At 46.6% G+C, this 20,259-nt stretch overlaps 1 protein-coding gene across 1 annotated transcript in view; it reads right to left on the bottom strand.

Annotated features, from left to right (window-relative positions):
* The window catches only part of MSRA (methionine sulfoxide reductase A), a 687,752-nt gene that overhangs the window by 353,616 nt on the left and 313,877 nt on the right, over positions 1–20,259 (bottom strand). The window contains 1 exon segment of the mRNA XM_068143212.1: positions 177–281. Coding sequence (XP_067999313.1) covers positions 177–281 — 105 coding nt within the window.

The following is a 20,259-nucleotide window of genomic DNA, read 5'->3' as shown; positions in this document are numbered from 1 at the left end:
GAGTTTCTGTATTCTCATTCTCTCTCTTCCTCTTTTTCTCTGTCAATAAATGTCTGCAATCATATTCTTGAGCACCAGTGTGATTTCAAGGTTCATCTCTTCCATTCAGATCAAACACTAATTATCCCAACTGTAATTAGTAAGATAATTAAATACTGGCTCACTCATCACTCTACCTTGTGTCAGGTCATGATTCTCCCAGAAGACCTTGAGCAGTTTCTCAAAGCTGATGTTTTCTGGCTGATACACTACTCGTACAACCTTGGTGTGGCCAGTTCTGCCTTAAAAGACAAAATCAAATCAGATGTTATCAGTGAGAATCAGCTAGTCCACATCTACTGCTTTGTACTCAGATCTAAACCATAATCCTTCTTTTTTTTTTTTTTCTTCTTGTTGTTGCGTCTTAAGGGTATTTTGACTTACTGTCATTTATACTTAAGATTTTTTAGAAAATATTTTATGTACATGCCAACTTTAAGATGTCTGTTAGTTTGGACAATGCCATAAAGCATTTGTTTATTGTGTATCATATATGTTGTATATGATATGTAACATAATACACAATCTCTATGTAGCAATAGTTATATATTTACTATATATTATATAATATTTTATATACTATGTTTATTTATATACTCTATACTTATATGTAGTATATAAATTTATGCATCATATATCTAAAGTATATATATTTATATACCATATTCATTGTATATAGAATAGAAGAGACCTTTGAGATCATCGAGTCCAACCTATCACCCAACACCATCTCATCAACTAAACCATGGCACCAAGCACCCCATCCAGTCTCCTCTTAAACACCTCCAGTGATGGTGAATCCACCACCTTCATGGGCAGCCCATTCCAATGGCCTCTTTCTGTGAAGAACTTTCTCCGTACTTCGAGCCTAAACCTCCCCTGGTGCAGCTTGAGACTGTGTCCTCTTGTTCTGGTGCTGGGTGCCTGGGAGAAGAGACCAACCCCCACCTGGCTACAACCTCCCTTCAGGTAGTTGTAGACAGCAATAAGGTCTCCCTTGAGCCTCCTCTTCTCCAGGCTAAGCAACCCCAGCTCCCTCAGCCTCTCCCCATAGGGCTCGTGCTCCAACCCCCTCCCCAGCTTTGTTGCCCTTCTCTGGACACGTATATGGGTTATTTTATCTTATGTCTAACATTAAATGTTAGATAGAAAATAATTTATAAGAATAAATACCTTTCAAAGGCACACTTGCACAAGATCACACAAATAAGGCAAATCAACTTCACAGCACCCAAACCACAGATACCACTGGGCTTCAAAAAGTAAGAGAAAATGACTGGACTCAAGCTGCACCAGGGGAAGCTTAGGCTCGAGGTGAGGAGCAAGTTCTTCACAGAAGGAGTAATGGCCCAGTGGAATGTGCTGCCCAGGGAGGTGGTGGAGTCACCATCTCTGGAGATGTTCATAAAAGGATTGGATGTGGCACTTGAAACCATAGTTTAGTTGTCATGAGGTGCCAAGTATTAGGTAATAGGCTGGACTTGATCTCTCACGTATTTTCCAACCTGGTTGATTCTATGACTTTATGACAGCAGAGGAAGCTGAAGGAAGATTTGCAGGTGTTAAAACATATCCAAGCATATTATTCCTACTTTTTCAGTTATATTATGGACATGGCTTTTTCAGTCCTTATGTCTCTAATCACTCACAATATTATTGAAAGATCCAGTTTCACAAAATGTGAAGGATCTGGCCACATAATTGACTTCAGTTGCAGCTAATAGGTCAAAATTGGAAGTCCACTGCACCAAGGGATTCTGCGGACTGCTACTCAAGCCTTTTGCATTACATAAACATCTTATGTTTTTTAGTTTATAAACACAGGTGTACTTGTTGTCATAATATATGCATGAATGGGGAAAAAAATGTACAGATTCACAGAATGGTGAGGGTTGGAAGAAACTTCTGGGAATCACCTAGTCCAAACTTCAGGTGGGTTTGGAATCCCTCCAGAGAAGGAGACTCCACAACCCCTCTGGGCAATCTCTTTCACTGCTCTGTCACCCTCATGGGAAACAAGTTTTTCTTCACATTCAGATGGAATTTCCTGCATTTGTTTGTGCCTGTTGCCCCTTGTCCCCTTCCAGGACACCACTGGAATGCCTGGCCCCATCCTCCTGCCCCCCACCCTGTAGATGTTGATCAGCATTGAGAAGGTCCTCTCTCAGCCTTCTCTTCTCCAGGCTCAACAGCCCCAGGTCTCTCTGCCTTTCCTCATCAGAGAGACACTCCAGTCCTCTCAGAATCTTTGTAGCCTCTGCTAGACTCTCTCCTGTAGTTCCCTGTCTCTCTTGCAGTGGGAACCCCAGAACAGGACCAAACACTCCAGAATTATCCTATTTTTCAGTTAAATTATAATAAGTAAACATTAGACAAAAGTAAACTAAACAGACAGGTTTTTGTTTAATTTATAGCATCATAGTGTCACAGAATCATCTTGATTGGAAAAGACCTTTCAGATCAAATCCAACCATTAACCCAGCATAGATAAGATTATACCAGCATATACTTCAGATTTACTCAACTGACTTCAGCAGAACTCTTGAAGTGTACAGTAACAACCAGCTGAATCTGAACCAGTGACAGGTTCTGAATTAGCTGTCACCAAACAAGAAAAATCAGAGTTTGTCGGTAACTGAGGAAAGTTCAGTAGAAAAAACCCCAATTAATTTGCAAGATAAATCTTAACTAAAGTACAAAAAAAAAATAGGTAGAAGGGTGTTAGAAGCTATTAAAAACATAACAGGGGACACTATGAGAGCATTATATCAGTTAATGGGGCACCTGAAATGAAAAATACCTCAGTGAGGCACAAAGGGGTGGTCTCACTGTTAAAAGGGATTTAAAAGGCTGGGATTAAATTCAGTCTAGAATGCAGAGGAGTAAAAGGGGACACATCTGGAATATTTGTAATGAAAATTTTGATAAAATCAAATTGGTTTCTATCTAGTCTGCTTCATCATAGACCAAAGACACACTCACTGAGATTAAAAGACAAAACTATACCAGTTTCATGTAACTTTAGCTAAAGCCAGGTCATCCTGTCCACCTGGACACTGTCCAGACAAATGCTGGCCCAGTTCCTCTTTCACATGTGCTATTGAAGTCCATGGAAGCACTCATTATCTGAAGTCAAATTCTGATGGAAGGTTAGCAGAAAGGGATCATACATTCAGCAGAATAACAATACATTCAGAGGTAATTGGATTCATAATAAAGAGAAGTGTTTTTTCTACATTACAGCATGAACTGATAGCCAGCTTAGGTCAGCAGGTGAATTTATTCCAGACTTCATTAAGGTGGACCATCAGTGAAAATAATGGAGTTTTGCCTTAGCTGAAGCCCAGCTCAGAACTTGTGCTGTTGTTTGAGATAAAGAAAGAGAGCAAACAGACAGTAGTTTATCCAGCTCTCACAAGCCTACACTATATAACTAAAGAGAGACTAAGAAGTGACTTTAATTCTTTCTTCCTCTTTTTTTTTTAATAAGCTAATGTGAAGCTTATGAAAGGTTGTTATCACTCAGGAGCAAATTGCTTTTCTAAGATGACTAGCTTTAGATCACAGGAGAGTTTCCAAAAGAACTTCAAAACAACAGAGGCATTACCTTTCCTCTCAATTGAAGCAGTGTGGTGGGTTTAAGAAGAAGGGCTCAGCCTTCTCCCCCCCTCAAAAAGGAAGAAAGAAACCACAGCTAGCCAACTGGAGGAGCAAAAGGGAAATGCTATATTTACAAGCAATTTTTAGGGAATGCAGGATATATACACAATTTACAGTATTTACAATATATACACAGAAATATACAGCAAGGTAAAAAAAAGAAACAAGCAGCAATTACATCTTGTCATCACTGTTTGCTCCGACTAATCCAGAAGTTCAAAGAATCAGCTTTCTTCTTTTCCTCTGAATAAGGAAATAATGGTGCTACCCCGAGAACTATAGCCTGACCTCAAGAAAAAAAATCCTCAGATGTGTGGCTAACAGACTGTGTAGAACCTAAGAGCATATTTAAAAACAATATTCATCCTCAGAGGAAAAGTAAAGAGCTAATGCTGCTGGTCCTATCAAATTCACCTCTAATTTTCCTCAAAGCCTTCCCACAATCTGGAGGATTGTCTTTTAGAATACAGCATAGCTACTCCTACCAAGAATAATCTTAGGTGTCTCCAGTAAGCACTCTGACTTTTCAACAATTTCAGTGGAAACTAAACCAATCAACAGGGTACACTTAAGCAAATAAGTAAAAGGCTTCATGTGGGACAGATTGACTACAACATTTCCCAGAAGAAGCATAGGGAGAAAATGGCTTTAGAGAAAAGCAAAAGAAAAAAGGGAATCTCTCCACAGGTGAAATATACCCTAAGAAGAATGTGGAAACAACCATCTCTTTGGTGATGAATATGACTCAGCTGCAGCCAAAGCAGCAAAAGGGAATTTAAATTGAGCTCTCCCTGTTGATCTTCTGTCACTACAAAAATAACAGACACTTGCTGTTAATGCCTCTCCCTTCCAAAAGAGGAAGGAAATGAAGGACAGAGACTTCTGGGTTGACAAACCCCCAAACAAACACAACTAAGTCAGCTTTAATAAATAATGAAACTTATGAAATATAAACAAGTATACACAGAGACAATATCTAACCCAACCCCCTGATGGCAATCATGTCACTGTCACCACTGATGCTGTGGATAGGCACTGGAGAAGTCCCACATTGGATCCAGCAGTAGGTGGGAATTGGATTCAGGTAGGATTTGGTCTCAGGAACTGGATTTGGGGACTCATATATCTGGATCAAGGTCAGAAAGGACAGAGCTGTCCTAGGACACTGGCCACTGAAGAAGAGATCTAAACCCTTGTGATCCATCACCTTTACACCGAATAAGACATAAGTGAAAAGGAGCCTTTTTGGTCACTTTAGGGTCATCTGTCCTCTCCACTCCTCCCCACAGGTAAGACCTCTTACTTTCTGCACCCTAGCATAGTGCACAAGATCCTTCATTGACCTTGGACTCCACAGGAGCAAGTATAAGCAAGAGCCTTTCTGCACCCTTGGCCATAACTCTAAACACCAGAGTTATCAGTGCTAGCAGCAGCCACTGTCTGTGCAAACATGCCCTTAGCATCAGAAAGTGCCGTCACTGAGAGGAGACTCAGCTGAGAAGTAAAATCACTGAACAGAGTTTGTTCTGTTCTAGCTCAAACCAGAACATCTTATTTCACTTTTTGCTTTAGGCTTAAACTCAACTCTTAGCAACCCAATCCAGTTAAAGATTAGAATTATGTCCCTGTTCACTGCAGGGGAGTTGGACATTATGACCTTTGAGGGTCCCCTCTGACCAAATGCACTCTATGATTCAGTGCCCTGGCACTTCACAATTTTGGAAGTACAGGGCCTTGGTTGACACAGGAGCTCAGTGCACCATAATGCCATCAAATTATCAGGGATCAGAGTCTATAACTATTCTGGGAGTCACTGGTGGATCTCAAGAGTTAGGTAAGGTGGAGGTTAATGTAAGTTTAACTGGTAAACAATGGAGGAAGCATACAGTTGTGACCGGACCTGACGCACCTTGTATTTTGGGAATTGATTTTCTGAGAGAAGGCCATATCAAAGACCCTAAAGGTTACAAACGGGCTTTTGGAGTAGCTTCTATAGAAATTGATGGACAAAAACTGAAGCTGTCTGCTAGACCTGAGCTTTCTGATGAATCTGCAGTTGTGGGACAACACAAGATACAGGACATTAAATTGCCAGTTGCTTCTCAGACTGTGCATCACCGACAGTACAGAACCAACCGTGACTCTGTTGCCCATTCAGAATTTGATTCATCAGTTGGAGAGTCAGAAAGTCGTCAGCAAAACTCATTCACCTTTCAACAGTCCAGTGTGGCCTGTGCGGAAGCAGAATGGAGACTGGCGTCTGACAGTCGACTACCAAGTCCTAAATGAAGTAACTCCACCTATGAGTGCAGCAGTACCAGACATGATGGAGCTACAGTATGAGCTGGAATCCAAAGAGGCCAAATGGTATGCTACCATAGACATTGCTAATGCATTTTTCTCTATTCCCATAGCAGAGGAATGCAGGCCTCAGTTTGCTTTCACCTGGAGAGGAATCCAGTACACTTTCAACAGACTGCCAATGGGCTGGATCCACAGCTCAAGCATCTGTCATGCAGTGATCCACAATGCTCTGGAGAAAGGTGGTGCTCCAGAACACATCCAGTTCATCGATGATATCATTGTCTGGGGTAGAACTGCTGAAAAAGTCTTTGAGGAAGGTAACAAAATCATTGACATTCTTCTGAATGCAGGTTTTGCCATCAAGCGAGACAAGGTGAAAGGACCTACCACAGAGATTCAGTTTCTGGGAGTGCGGTGGCAGGATGGACGCCAACACATTCCAGTGGATGTGGTAAATAGAGTCTCTACCATGGCAAATCCCTTGAACAAGCAAGAGACCCTATGTTTCTTGGGGATAGTGGGATTTTGGAGACTGCACATTCCTGGATACAGTCAGATTGTGAAACCTCTGTAGGATGTGACTCGAAAGAGAAACAGTTTCCACTGGGGACCTGAACAACAAGCAGCCTTTGACCAGATAAAGCAAGAGGTAGTTCAAGCAGTGGGTCTGGGACCTGTCCGAGATGGTCCAGACATTAAGAACATTTTGTACATGGCAACAAGTGACAATGGTCCAACCTGTGGCCTCTGGCAAAAAGCTCCAGGTGAGACATGTGGACAACCTCTTGGTTTCTGGAGTCGAGGTTACAGAGCTTCAGAGGCAAATTATACTCCAACAGAGAGAGATTCTAGCTGCCTATGAAGGAGCAAAAGCAAATTCTGAAGTAATTGGAACTGAATCACAACTTGTCTTAGTTCCCAGATTACCAGATTTGAACTGGATGTTCAAAGGCAAAGGTTCCACACCACATAATGCCACAGACTCATGATCCAAGTGGATGGCTCTGATAACACAGAGAGCTCGAATGGGAAATCTTGAAAGACCTGGTCTAGTGGAGGTGATTTAGTATCATAGCATCATAGTATCAGTCAGGGTTGGAAGGGACCACAAGGATCATCTAGTTCCAAGCCCCTGCCATGAGCAGGGACACCCCACAGTAAATCAGGCTGGACAGAGCCTCATCCAGCCTGCTCTTAAACACCCCCAGGGACGGGGCCTCGACCACCTCCCTGGACAAAACATTCCAGGGTTTCACCACTCTCATGGTGAAGAACCTCCTCCTCACATCTAGCCTGAATCTCCCCACCTCCAGCTTCATTCCATTCCCCCTAGTCCTATCACTCCCATGACACTTTGGCTATCAGATCCCTGAAGCAATCAAAGTCTGCACACCTAAAGTCTAGGGTCATAAGCTTAGAATACTTCCTCCTGATTGCCCTGAGGATATTAAATTCAACTGCTTCATGGTCACTGCAGCCAAGGCTGTCTCTGAGCCTCACATTGCTTACCAGCCCTTCCCTGTTGGTGAGAACAAGGTCCAGCATAGCACCATTTCTTGTTGGTTCCTCCACCATTTGGAGGAGGAAGTTGTCTTCTATGCAGTCCAGGAACATCCTGGATTGCTGGTGCCTTGCTGTGTTGTCCCTCCAGCAGATGTCAGGGTGGTTGAAATCACCCATGAGGACCAGGGCTTGTGACCTGGAAGCCGCTTCTATTTGCCTGTGGAGGGCCTCGTCTGCTTGGATCTGCTGGTCAGGTGGCCTGTAGGAGACCCCACAGTAATATCTCCTTCCCTTGTCCTGCCTTTAATTTTAACCCATACACTCTCAACCAGCTCATCATCCCTCCCCAGGTGGAGCTCCACTGATTCCAACTGGTTATTGACATAGAGGGCAACACCTCCTCCTCTCCTTCCCTGCCTATCCTTCCTAAAGAGGTTATACCCATCTATCCCTACATTCCAGTCATGGGAATCATCCCACCAAGTTTCAGTAATAGCCACTATGTCGTGGCATCCCAGCAGCACAGTGGCCCTTAACTCATCCTGTTTGTTGCCCAATCTGCGCGCATTCGCATAGAAGCACTTCATCTGGGCTGGCCCTGTCCTCCTCTTGTGCCAATTCCCCTCGGTTTCCACAGAATGTCCTGGTGGATCATTGGTGGCTTGCCTCAGGGCAGCAAGTTGAGAGCCCTTACCAGCTCTCCTTCTCGCTACTGCTGGTGAGCTGCCCCTCTGTTTGTCACCAGCCAGCAGGAGACTATTAACCCCTTCCCCCTTCAAATCTAGTTTAAAGCCCTATCAATGAGCTCTGCCAATTCCTGCCCCAGGATTCTTTTCCCCCTCTGGGACACGTGTGTCCCATGAGTTGTTTTCAGCTCTGGTGCCTTGAAAACCAATCCATGGTTGTGGAACCCAAAGCCCTGTTGATGGCACCAGCCCCTGAGCCATGAATTGACCTGTCAGCCCTTCCTCATTGTTTCCTCATCCATTGCTGACGTTAGAGGGATAGCAGTGAACACAACTTGAGCCCCTGATCCCTTTAGCAGTTCCCCTAAGGTTCTGAAATATTTTTTAATAGATTGTGAGCCTCTCATTGTTACATTGTCACTACCCACCTGAATGACCAGAAGTGGGTAGTAGTCTGAAGGACTCACGAGGTTGGGAATTTTATCCACAATGTCTTTTCCTTGGGCACCAGGGAGGCAGCTGACCTCTCTATGAAATGGGTCTGGTCTGCACATTGGGCCCTCTGTTCCCTTCTGTAGGGAGTCTCCTATAACGATGACCATACGGGTTTCTTTTCTGGGTAAGTTTTGATGGCTGGCCTGAGGCAACCTGTCATTGGTGCAGCTTCTGACCATCTTGAGTCCTCGACCTTACCAATGACCTGTTCCTTTTGTAGAGCCTCATACCTGTTCTTTAATTGCACTGGAGGCAGCGTGCTGCTCAAAGTAGCAGACTTTCTCCGTTTGCATTTCTTCTGTAGGGCAGAGACCTGTTCCCATTGGCCCTGCTCATGTGGGTTACTACAGGGAGGTTGAGAGGCTTGCTGCTGGGAAGGTATCAAACTCCCTGTTCCACTAAGACTTACCCCCTGTTCTGTTTTGAAGAGGTTAGATTATGAGAAGAGTCAATTTTCCTTTCGCTGTCTCTTATAGCTCTTACCGTTTCTACCTCTTCTTTTAGTTCGGCCACCATGCTCATCAGATCGCTGATCTGCTCACACCTAACACAGGAGTTGTTCCTTCCATCCTCCATATTGAATGCCAGGTTCCAGCACTCACTGCAGCCACCTACCTGAACATCTGCATGCTTGTGAGTGGTCTCTATTTGGGTGCCCACTGTTCTTCTGTTAGCCTTTGCTCTAGTAGTAACCATCTTGCAGTAACCACCCTCTCCACCCTGCTTTTTATTTCCCCCCCCCCCCCCCCCGTCAGTAAGAAGGTGAGCTCCTCAAGCTGCCTCCTCTCTTCAGCCACACACTGGGTTCTGTTCGGTTGGAACACGGTTTCTGCGGCAACCCCTCCCCCAGCTACGTCACTGCCCTCAGGCACTTAGGCAACCCAAGCCTGCTGCCCCTCCTCCCCTCTTCAGGAGGTCCCGAGCCACCAGCCCCTTACCACCTGAAAAGCAAGAGAAGCAAAGCCAAAAGCAAACTCCCAGAGGAGGCGCTCCTCAAGCTGCCTCCTCTCTCTTCAGCCACGCGCTGGGTTCAAGTTGGCCTGAAGGTACCAACTGTGCTAAACCTCCAGAAGAGAAAGTAAGTCATGCTGAGGAGGCTCCTCCTTACAATGACCTTTCTGATGATGAAAAGAAATATGCTTTGTTCACAGACGGTTCCTGTAGTCTTGTTGGAAACAAGCGAAGGTGGAAGTCTGCAGTGTGGAGTCCAACACGCCGAGTTGCAGAGGCAAAGGATGGAGAAGGAGAATCCAGTCAGTTCGCAGAGGTAAAAGCTGTCCAGCTAGCTCTCGACGTAGCTGAATGTGACAGATGGCCAAAGCTTTATCTCGACACCAACTCATGGATGGTAGCCAATGCTCTATGGGGTTGGCTAAAGAACTGGAAGAAGAGTGGTTGGCAGAGGAAAGGAAAACCCATTTGGGCAGCTGAACTGTGGCAGGACATTGCTGATCGAGTCGAGAGAATTCCCGTGAAGGTGAGACACATCGATGCTCACATTCCTAAGAGCAAAGCTGCTGAGGAACAGCAACACAACCATCAGGCAGATCTAGCTGCAAGAGTTTCTCAAGTAGACATGGACTCTAATCTTGATCTCGACTGGAAACACCGAGGTGAGATATTCTTAGCTCAGTGGGCTCATGATTCGGCAGAACATCAAGGCAGAGATACAACATACCAATGGGCTCATGACAGATCCATAGACATTTCCATGGATGCTATCACACAAGTCATCCATGACTGTGACATTTGTGCTGCTATTAAGCAGGCAAAACGACTTAAGCCCTTGTGGTATGGTGACAGATGGTCCAAGTACAAGTATGGTGAAGCTAGGCAGATTGACTGTATCACTCTACCACGCTCTCGTTCTGGTAAGCAATATGTGCTTACTATGATAGAAGCAAACACCAGATGGTTGGAAACTTATCCAGTTCCACATGCAACTGCACGCAACACCATTCTCGCTCTGGAGAGACAGATCCTGTGGAGACACGGAACTCCAGAGAGGATTGAGTCAGACAACGGAACTCATTTCAAGAACAACCTTGTAAAGAACTGGGCAAAAGAGCACAGTGTTGAGTGGATTTTCCATATGCCCTACTATGCACCAGCTGCAGGGAAGATTGAATGCTACAACGGTTTCTTGAAGACCACTCTTAAAGCCATGGGGGGTGGATCTTTGAAAAAGTGGAAAAGACATTTAGCACAAGCAACCTGGCTGGTAAATAGTAGAGGTTCAATGAATTGAGCTGGACCTGTGTGGTGAAGGCACATTATGCCCTGATACTGAATCTTGTCCCAGCATGTGGGCAAGTTCCCCCTCCTCCAGGAGGAAGACAAAAGCCAAGGCATTAGCCAGGCTTGCACGCACCCAGCGCATGCAGCGCTTGTGCTGACACCAAGTATGGGCATAATTCTAGCTTCACGCTTTCTATAGGCTGAAGCCAGTTGCTTATGAGAGTGCCAATTGGTCAAGCCCAGCCTCGAGGAATCTATAAGTGTCACCCCAGTTGGTGAACACGTTGCCCCCTCATTTACTTTGTCTCTGTGCTTGCTCGAGAGAGTAACTCTCGAGCTGCAGCCTTTGCCATTGAGCTTATTGTTGTTAGCTTCTGTTATACATGCACGCATACTGAAAGCCTCTGCATTGTTGAAGAAGCCCAGAGGGAGGACCTTCGCTGAGCCTGAGGAGCTCAGCATTGCTACAGCCAGTCGTGCCGATCGGAAGAGCCCATCGTGCCACCGGAGGACTGGACCAACCCCCGCGGGTAAGATCTGCCCAGTTGCCGGGGAGAAGGGACTTGATCAATACCGAGTCCACGTATGCCTAGCCCCGCCGTAGCAGGAGAGGAGCCACCGAGTGCCGCTCTGAGGAGCCACCGAGTGCCGCTCTGAGCCCTGTGAATTCCAGGGAAAACCAGAGCATTGTTCGTGCTTGTATTGCACCGGACCCAGGACCACTGCGAGAGTCCTGTTGCTCCTTTAACCTCATTAAAGAGAATCCGCCGCCTAACGCAGCCGCATTCTCTCCCCGAGGCTGTTTGCATCAGCCCCGAGAACCGCCGTGGTTGGGCCGACCCCCGTAGCTTCGCCTGCTTCCGTCATTCGAGCCCGCCTACCGGCCACCATCGTCCCGCCCTGCCGTGCGAGCCGACTTTAGAGGGCCGACCCCACGGACCGACCCTGTCCAGGACCGATCCCTGTTGTCTGAAGGGAACTGAATATCGTTCACGTGCTTTCCATCCACTAGCACTCAGTTCAAAGTATCCGCGTCTAGCAGAGTAAGCGCTGACGCATAGAAAGATTGTAATATTGCTGTGTATAGCCAGAAGCCGCCCGCGTCCCGCCGAGTCTCCATCTAGTGGCCAAGCGGCAGAACTGCACCCTTCGTTATATAAATATAGAAAGGATTTATAGATAGTTCAATTACGTTATAATCATAACACTAAGCCAGTTGTGGAATCTATTTCACGAACGTGCACTAGAACATGTATATAAGTTGGTGATTCATAGGTTATTAATAGTTTGATAATTAATAAAATTATATTTTTCATAATTCATATTTCATATTCATAAATTTAATAACCTCTTCACCACAACCTGCACATTCAGATCTGCTACAGAAAGTGGAAGGTGATAGAGTTCCTGTTGTTAGAGAAAAGAATCTGTTAGGTAAAACTGTTTGGGTATTTTCGCCCTCAGGAGAGGCGAAACCTGTCCGAGGGGTGGTTTCAGCTGCGGGTCCGGGTCACACTTATTGGGCAATGCAAGAGAATGATGAAATTCAGTGTATTCCACAAAGAAATTTAACTTTAGCTGAAAGAGGTTAATTTTGAACTGTTGTACAGCTACATCGCGTCCAGAGGAAGAATCAACGAAGAATCTACGGTGCACGAACCCTAAGAACCCTGAGAGCCCTGAGTCAACTAAGAGACCCTGAGAATCCCTGTTCCCTTTTCTTCGCTTTGTCTGCGAAGAGACAAACTGTTTTCCATTTTTCTCATTTCCTGATTTTTTTGAACTTTTGAATCATCTACATCTGAGTATAGCCGGAATGGACTATGAACTTGACTTACAAGCTGTAAATAGTGTTTTGGATTGGTTTCGGAAAGCATGCACGGACTCCCATATTGGTGAGGCAGGAATCATTTATTGGTACAGAACAAGCAGCTTATATAGGAAAAATCGAGCAGGGTAAGCAATTCCCTGACATTCTTGCACCACTGCTGCTAATTGGGTTTTCTCCTTTGATATGCAGCTGTCCATTGTTATCTTCATCCCATATCAGGTTGGTCTTCTCCAGCATGGAGGCAAGCGTCCTCTTGTCTGGCACGTCAGGTTGTTTACCATGGTCAGCTCTTCTTTATCATCAAGCCATCCTTCCAGTATCAGTGGTCTGTTGTTCTTTCTTGTCCTGAAACCTTCCATAGATACTTTCTGCTTTCCTACAGATTGGATGGACAGTATGAACAGCCAGTGAAATTGTTTAGAAGGGGTGGACTGTGGCCATTTGAGGCTGTGCCTTTAAGAAAGGGACAGTGCTGGGACACTCTGAATGAATGTTTTGGTGAAGACAATGAAAACATCGATATTCCAAACGAATTTCACTGGTAGATTGGTAGAATGCAGTTTTAAGTTTTAGCGCAGCTGGAGTTTTTTCTCAGTTCATCCCTTTCCTTCTCCCTTCCAGCTTGTCTGTTTCTGGGCTCCTTGCCAGAGCGACCTTGAACAGATAAGCAACTAATCCTACTAATAGGCCTACTAGAATTCTGCTTTATTAATGACTGCTTTTTTCTTTCTTTCTAATCCTCTTTGGGAAAAAAGGGAGGTAGGGGGAGAGAAGGGGGTACAGGGGGGGAACCCTCCTTTGTCTGGAGGAGGGAATTTTGTTCCTGTATTCTTGTTTTTTTACTTTGCTGTATATTTCTGTATATATATTGTAAATACTGTGTATTGTGAATATATATATAACCTGTAGTTCATTTTTGCTTGTAAATATAGCATTCCTTCCGCTTCTCTGGCTGAGTTAGCTGTGGGGCTTTTTTTCCCTTCTTTGTGGGGGAGAGAAAGCTGGGCCTTCTCTCTCAACCCCCCACAAATAAAAAGTAACTTTTAATCCAAAAGAGGAAAAGAAAACCAACACAAAACTTAACGAAATAATACAGAATCACAGAATCAATAAGGTTGGAAAAGACCTCAAAGAACCTCAAGTCCAACCTGTCACCCAACACCTCATGACTACTAGACCATGGCACAAAGTGCCACGTCCAATCCACTCTTGAACACCTCCAGGGATGGTGACTCCACCACCTCCCCGGGCAGCACATTCCAATAGCAAACAACTCTCTCTGTGAAGAACTTTCTTCTCACCTCAAGCCTAAACTTCCCCTGGCACAGCTTGAGAGGGTGTCCTCTTGTTCTGGGGCTGGTTGTCTGGGAGAAGAGACCAACCCCTTCCCAGCTACAACCACCTTTCGGGTAGTTGTAGAGGGCAATGAGGCCACCCCGAGCCTCCTCTTCTCCAGGCTAAACAATCCCAGCTCCCTCAGCCTCTCCACATAGGGCTTGTGCTCAAGGCCTCTCTCCTGCCTTGTTGCCCTTCTCTGGACACGTTCAGGTGTCTCAATGTCCTTCTTAAACTGAGGGGCCCAGAACTGGGCACAGTACTCAAGGTGTGGCCTAACCAATGCAGAGTACAGGGGCACAATGACTTCCCTGCTCCTGATGGCCACACTATTCCTAATGCAGGCCACCTTCTTGGCCACCTGGGCACACTGCTGGCTCATGTTTAGGCAGCTGTCAATCAGTACCCCCAGGTCCCTCTCTGTTTGGGAGCTGTCTCGGTCCGGAGAGGGAAAGAGACTCAAGTTCTTTTAGAACATTCCTGTGATGTGAAATTAGAGGCACAAACAAGGCCAAAGTATCAACAGCTAGACTATTTATTACATAAAGTGGACATAAGAAGGGGAGAGGGAGAAAAGAGAGAGGGAGAGAGAGAAGAGAGAGAGAAGGGGAAAGGAATTATATTACCACACCCCTCATCCCCCCCAAGAGAGTTAATGTCTGTGGAGGAAAGGTGCTGCAGGAGATGTTGGGTCTGTAGAGAAACGGTGCTGAGGCTTTTGCTGGGGAAGAGCTGTGGTCCTCTGGGGAGATGTTGGGTTGGTACAGGAACAGTGCTGAGGCTCCTCTGGGCAGCCTGGGTCTGTAGAGAAAGGGTGCTGAGGCTTTGGTTGGAGAAGAGCTGTGGCCCTCTGGGCAGCCTCTTTTCTCCGGAGCAGCATTGTCCCGGCTTTCCCTTCTCAGCGGCATGGTCCATCTCCTGTGTTTTCCTTCATCTCCGTTTTTCTCCCCGTTTTTCTCCTCTGATTCTCTCTACAAACCAGTAGTTGCTCCAGTCTTTTATGCAGTTTTTAGTCCTTAGGTATGTATTCAAATATTGTCCCTAAGGAATTCCAGGGGCAGGAAATAATCCTTAGGTCGTTTCTCCGGAAATCTGTGTATTGCTGTGTGTTTGGGCAAGATTTTGGATGGGGAGGGGGGGGGCGGAATCTCCGTCTCCCCCGTCTCCATTCAGACAATCCCCCCACATTCCTTACACATCAGGAAACAGGTGGTAAAAACCATTGTGTCACCCTGCCCAGGGTACTTGATGGGTGGAGATTGTCTTGCCCTGAAGGCGTGAATAGCTGGGTCATTGTTGTAGGCCAGCTGTGGCCCAGTGAGCAATGTTATCTTTGCACCTTCCTAGAGTCCTTAGTGGCTCTGCCCAATACATATTGTCTGGGCAAACAGCAAGTGATTTTATCTTTGTTGAGTACACCAAGAGAGACAAACTTATTAGTCTCTCACACCACCCCGTCAATCAAAGATAAAAGCAAGAAAGAAAGAAAAGAAAGGAAAGGAAAGAAGTTTTAAACAATTTTTAAAATAGACAAGTTTTGATGGGCTAATGGCACAAATCTGTTGTACACCATCATTAGACACAAACTGCATATTGGACACTACATGTTGAATCACTGTATGCAACAGGCATTTATACAAGATTGACAATACTAACAAAATATAACAATATTATACCAGGTGATTAAACAAGGTGGAAGCATCCTTGTTCCTCCTGGAAGCCAGGAGAACAAACCCATACCCCCCCCACCCCATCAGTCCTTCAGTTTGGAATTGAAGTGAGAGCTTCCGTCCAGATCTGAATGTCTGCGGGGTTATGGAAAGTACAGTCCTTGAAGAGATGTCTTCTGTGATGCAAAACTTGAGAAGTCTTCCATATTGTAGCAAGACAAGTCCTTCTGACAATACATCAGGTAGTCTTCAGCATTAGAACTTGAATTTAGCATTAGAACTTAAATAAGAAACACAACCTTGAAACATACCAAACTGGTATTTCCAGGTTCCAATACAAAGCCACCCTCTCAGGTGATAAATACTTTGAATGGGCCTGTAAGTATCGTTGATTGTTTCAGGTTCTCTCAAAGCCAAGCTAAACACAAACAAAATCTTTTTTCCAAACCAAGTACAATTTTTTGGTGATCTCCTGACTCATGCTTCACCCCCCAATTCACCACTGGGAAGTGAAGCCCTTGGTTGCCGTGGGGGGCATACCCCTCCCCTCACCAAATGGTCCCACCAAGAGGGGAGCAGTGACCTCAGCCCTCTTTTTAGGCTCGGGCCAGCATTTCACAATGATTTGTAATTGCCTCGTGGCTACCCCATCAACCACTTCTTTTGGAATACCTTTCTTCTGACCCACCCCCCACCAATATTGCCGGGTATTCAAGTGTTCCCTGCCCCTAGCCAGGTGCCTACTAGGAATACGGCGCATCTGGCCCTGGGGGCTTGGTGGGTGAGTCATTTTCACATGTCTCAAGCCTCTAGTTTGAGGTTTTTTAATTTCCTCAGGCATACTACACTGCCTAGCATAATCTAATAACTCCCTCCCTACGTCTTGCCATGTCCTGGAAGAAAGTGGGGTATTAGCTATTTCTTTTTGGAGCTGGATACCTCTTATTTTAAGTGAATCACAGTATTCACAGTATTCACAGTATCACTTAGGTTGGAAAGGACCTCGAGGATCATCGAGTCGAACCTATCAACACAGACCCCATGCCTACACCATGGCACCAAGTGCCACGTCCAATCTCCCCTTGAACGCCTCCAGGGTCGATGACTCAACCACCTCCCTGGGCAACCCGTTCCAATGACGAATGACTCGCTCGGTGAAGACCTTCCTCCTCACCTCGAGCCTAAACCTCCCCCGGCGCAGCTTGAGACTGTGTCCCCTTGTTCTGGTGCTGGTTGCCTGGGAGAAGAGGCCAACCCCTTCCTGGCTACAACCACCTTTCAGGTAGTTGTAGAGGGCAATGAGGTCACCCCTGAGCCTCCTCTTCTCCAGGCTAAACAATCCCAGCTCCCTCAGCCTCTCCTCATAGGGCTTGTGTTCAAGGCCTCTCACCAGCCTTGTTGCCCTTCTCTGGATATGTTCAAGTGTTTCGATGTCCTTCTTAAACTGAGGGGCCCAGAACTGGACACAGTACTCAAGGTGCGGCCTAAGTAATGCAGAGTACAGGGGCACAATGACTTCCCTGCTCCTGCTGGCCACACTATTCCTAATGCAGGCCAGGATGCCATTGGCCCTCTTGGACATCTGGGCACACTGCTGGCTCATATTCAGGTGGCTGTCGATCAGCACCCCCAGGTCCCTCTCTGTTTGGGAGCTCTCCAGCCACTCCGACCCCAGCCTGTAGCACTGCATGGGGTTGTTGTGGCCAATGTGCAGAACCCGGCACTTGGATGTGTTAAATCTCATGCCGTTGGATTCTGCCCACCTGTCCAGCCTGTCGAGGTCCCTCTGCAAAGCCTCTCTACCCTCCAGCAGATCAACTCCTGCCCCCAGCTTGGTGTCGTCAGCAAATTTACTGATGATGGACTCAATGCCCTCATCCAGATCATCAATAAAGATGTTAAAGAGCACAGGGCTCAGCACTGATCCTTGGGGCACACCACTAGTGACTGGCCGCCAGCTGGATGTGGCACCATTCACCACCACTCTCTGGGCTCGGCCCTCCAGCCAGTTCCTAACCCATCGCAGTGTGCTCCCGTCCAAGCCATGGGCTTGGCCAGGAGTTTGCTATGGGGGACGGTGTCAAAGGCCTTGCTGAGGTCCAGGTAGACTACATCAACAGGCCTCCCCACATCCCCCAGGCGGGTCACCTGCTCGTAGAAGGAGATCAGGTTGGTCAGGCAGGACCTGCCCTTCCTAAATCCATGCTGGCTAGGCCTGATTCCTTGGCCATCCTGTAAATGCTGTGTGATCGCACTCAGGATGACCTGTTCCATGATCTTGCCTGGCACTGAGGTCAGGCTGACAGGCCTATAATTCCCTGGCTCATCCAAGCGGCCCTTCTTATGGATGGGCACAACGTTGGCCAGCTTCCAGTCCTCTGGGTCCTCTCCAGTGAGCCAGGACTGCTGGAAAATGATGGATATTGGCTTGGCCAGCTCATCTGCCAGCTCTCTCAGCACCATAGGATGGATCCCATCTGGTCCCATGGACTTGTGGGGATCCAAGCTGCTAAGGAGAGTTCCAACCACCTGATCATGGAACATAGGGAAACTGTGCAGCTCCCTGGCTCCTTCTGCCAGCTCTGCAGGCCAGCTGTCAGGAAGACGTTCTGTCCTTCTAGTAAAAATTGAGGCAAAGAAGGTGTTAAGTATCTCTGCCTTTTCCTCATCCCCTGATACAACATTTCCCTCCATGTCAACCAAGGAGTGGAGGTTGTCCTTTCCCTTCCTCTTTCTATTAATGTATTTATAGAAGGACTTTTTGTTGTCCTTCACAGTAGAGGGCAGTTTAAGCTCCAAGTGTGCTTTTGCCTCCGTAATTTTCTTCCTACAAGACCTAGCATCATCCTTAGACATTCCGTGGATTGCCTCCCCTCTCTTCCAAATGTGATACACCCTCTTTTTTTCCCTTAGTTCCATTAAAAGTTCATTAACCATCCAGGCTGGCCGTCTGCCCCGGCAGCTCATCTTCCGGCACGTTCAGACAATCCCCCCACATTCCTTACACATCAGGAAACAGGTGGTAAAAACCATTGTGTCACCCTGCCCAGGGTACTTGATGGGTGGAGATTGTCTTGTCCTGAAGGCGTGAATGGCTGGGTCATTGTTGTAGGCCAGCTGTGGCCCAGTGAGCAATGTTTTCTTTGCACTTTCCAAGAGTCCTTAGTGGCCCTGCCCAATACATATTGTCTGGGCAAACAGCAAGTGATTTTATCTTTGTTGAGTACACCAAGAGAGACAAACTTATTAGTCTCTCACAGGAGTTCTCCAGCCACTCCGACACCAGCCTGTAGCTCTGGATGGGATTGCCGTGGTCAAAGTGCAGCACTCGGCACTTGGACTTGTTGAATGCCATCCCATTGGACTCCGCCCATCTGCCCAGTCGGTTGAGGTCCCTCTGCAGAGCCCTTCAACCCTCTAACTGACTAACATCTGCCCCCAATTTGGTGTCATCTGGAAATTTGCTGATGACTGACTCAATCGCCTCATACAGATCATCAATGAAGATGTTAAAGAGGACGGCGCCCAGCACTGATCCCTGGGGGACGCCACTGGTGACTGGCTGCCAGCTGGATGTGGCACCATTCAACACCACTCTCTGGGCTCGGCCCTCCAGCCACTTCCTAACCCAGCACACAGTGTTGCGGTCCAAGCCACGAGCTGACAGCTTAGCCAGCAGTTTGTTGTGGGGGGCAGTATCAAAGGCCTTGCTGAAGTCCAAGTAGACCACATCCACAGGCCTCCCCACGTCCACCAAACGGGTCACCTGATCATAGAAGGAGATCAGGTTGGTCAGGCAGGACCTGCCCCTCCTAAATCCATGTTGGCTTGACCCGAGCCCTTGGCCGTCCTTCAGGTGCACAGTTATTGCCGCCAGGATAATCTGCTCCATCATTTCCCCTGGCACTGAGGTCAGGCTGACTGGCCTGTATTTTCCAGGTTCCTCCATCTGAACCTTCTTGTGAATGGGGACCACATTGGCCAGTTTCCAGTCACCTGGGACCTCTCCAGTGAGCCAGGACTGGAGGAAAATGATGGAGAGCGGCTTGGCCAGCTCATCGGCCAGCTCTCTCAGCACCCTAGGATGGATCCCATCCGGTCCCATGGACTTGTGAGTGTCCAAGTGGCTCAGCAGGTCCCGAACTAATTCCTCATGGATTACTGGGGCATTACACTGCTTTCTGACCCCATCACACAGCTCAGGAGGCCACTTGTCCTGAACTCCTCCTAGCTTGCTCTTAAAAAATGAGGCAAAGAAGGTGTTCAGGACCTCAGCCTTTTCCTCGTCTTCAGTTACCGTGTTCCCCTCCAGGTCCAATAAGGAGTGCAGGTTATTCTTGCCCTTCTTTTTAGTGTTAATGTATTTGTAAAAATGCTTTTTATTGTCTTTCACAGAGGTGGCCAGCTTAAGTTCCAACTGGGCCTTTGCCTCTCTAATTTTTTCCTACATAATCTAACAACTTCCTTGAACATACCTCAAGAACCCTTCCCCTCCTTC

Source organism: Melanerpes formicivorus, unplaced genomic scaffold, assembly GCF_026170545.1.
Source record: "Melanerpes formicivorus ecotype bairdi unplaced genomic scaffold, bMelFor1.0.p_v2 SCAF_9, whole genome shotgun sequence".
Lineage (NCBI taxonomy): Eukaryota > Metazoa > Chordata > Aves > Piciformes > Picidae > Melanerpes > Melanerpes formicivorus.
Note: the sequence above shows the minus strand (reverse complement) of the source record. Positions and strands in the feature narration are given on the sequence as shown.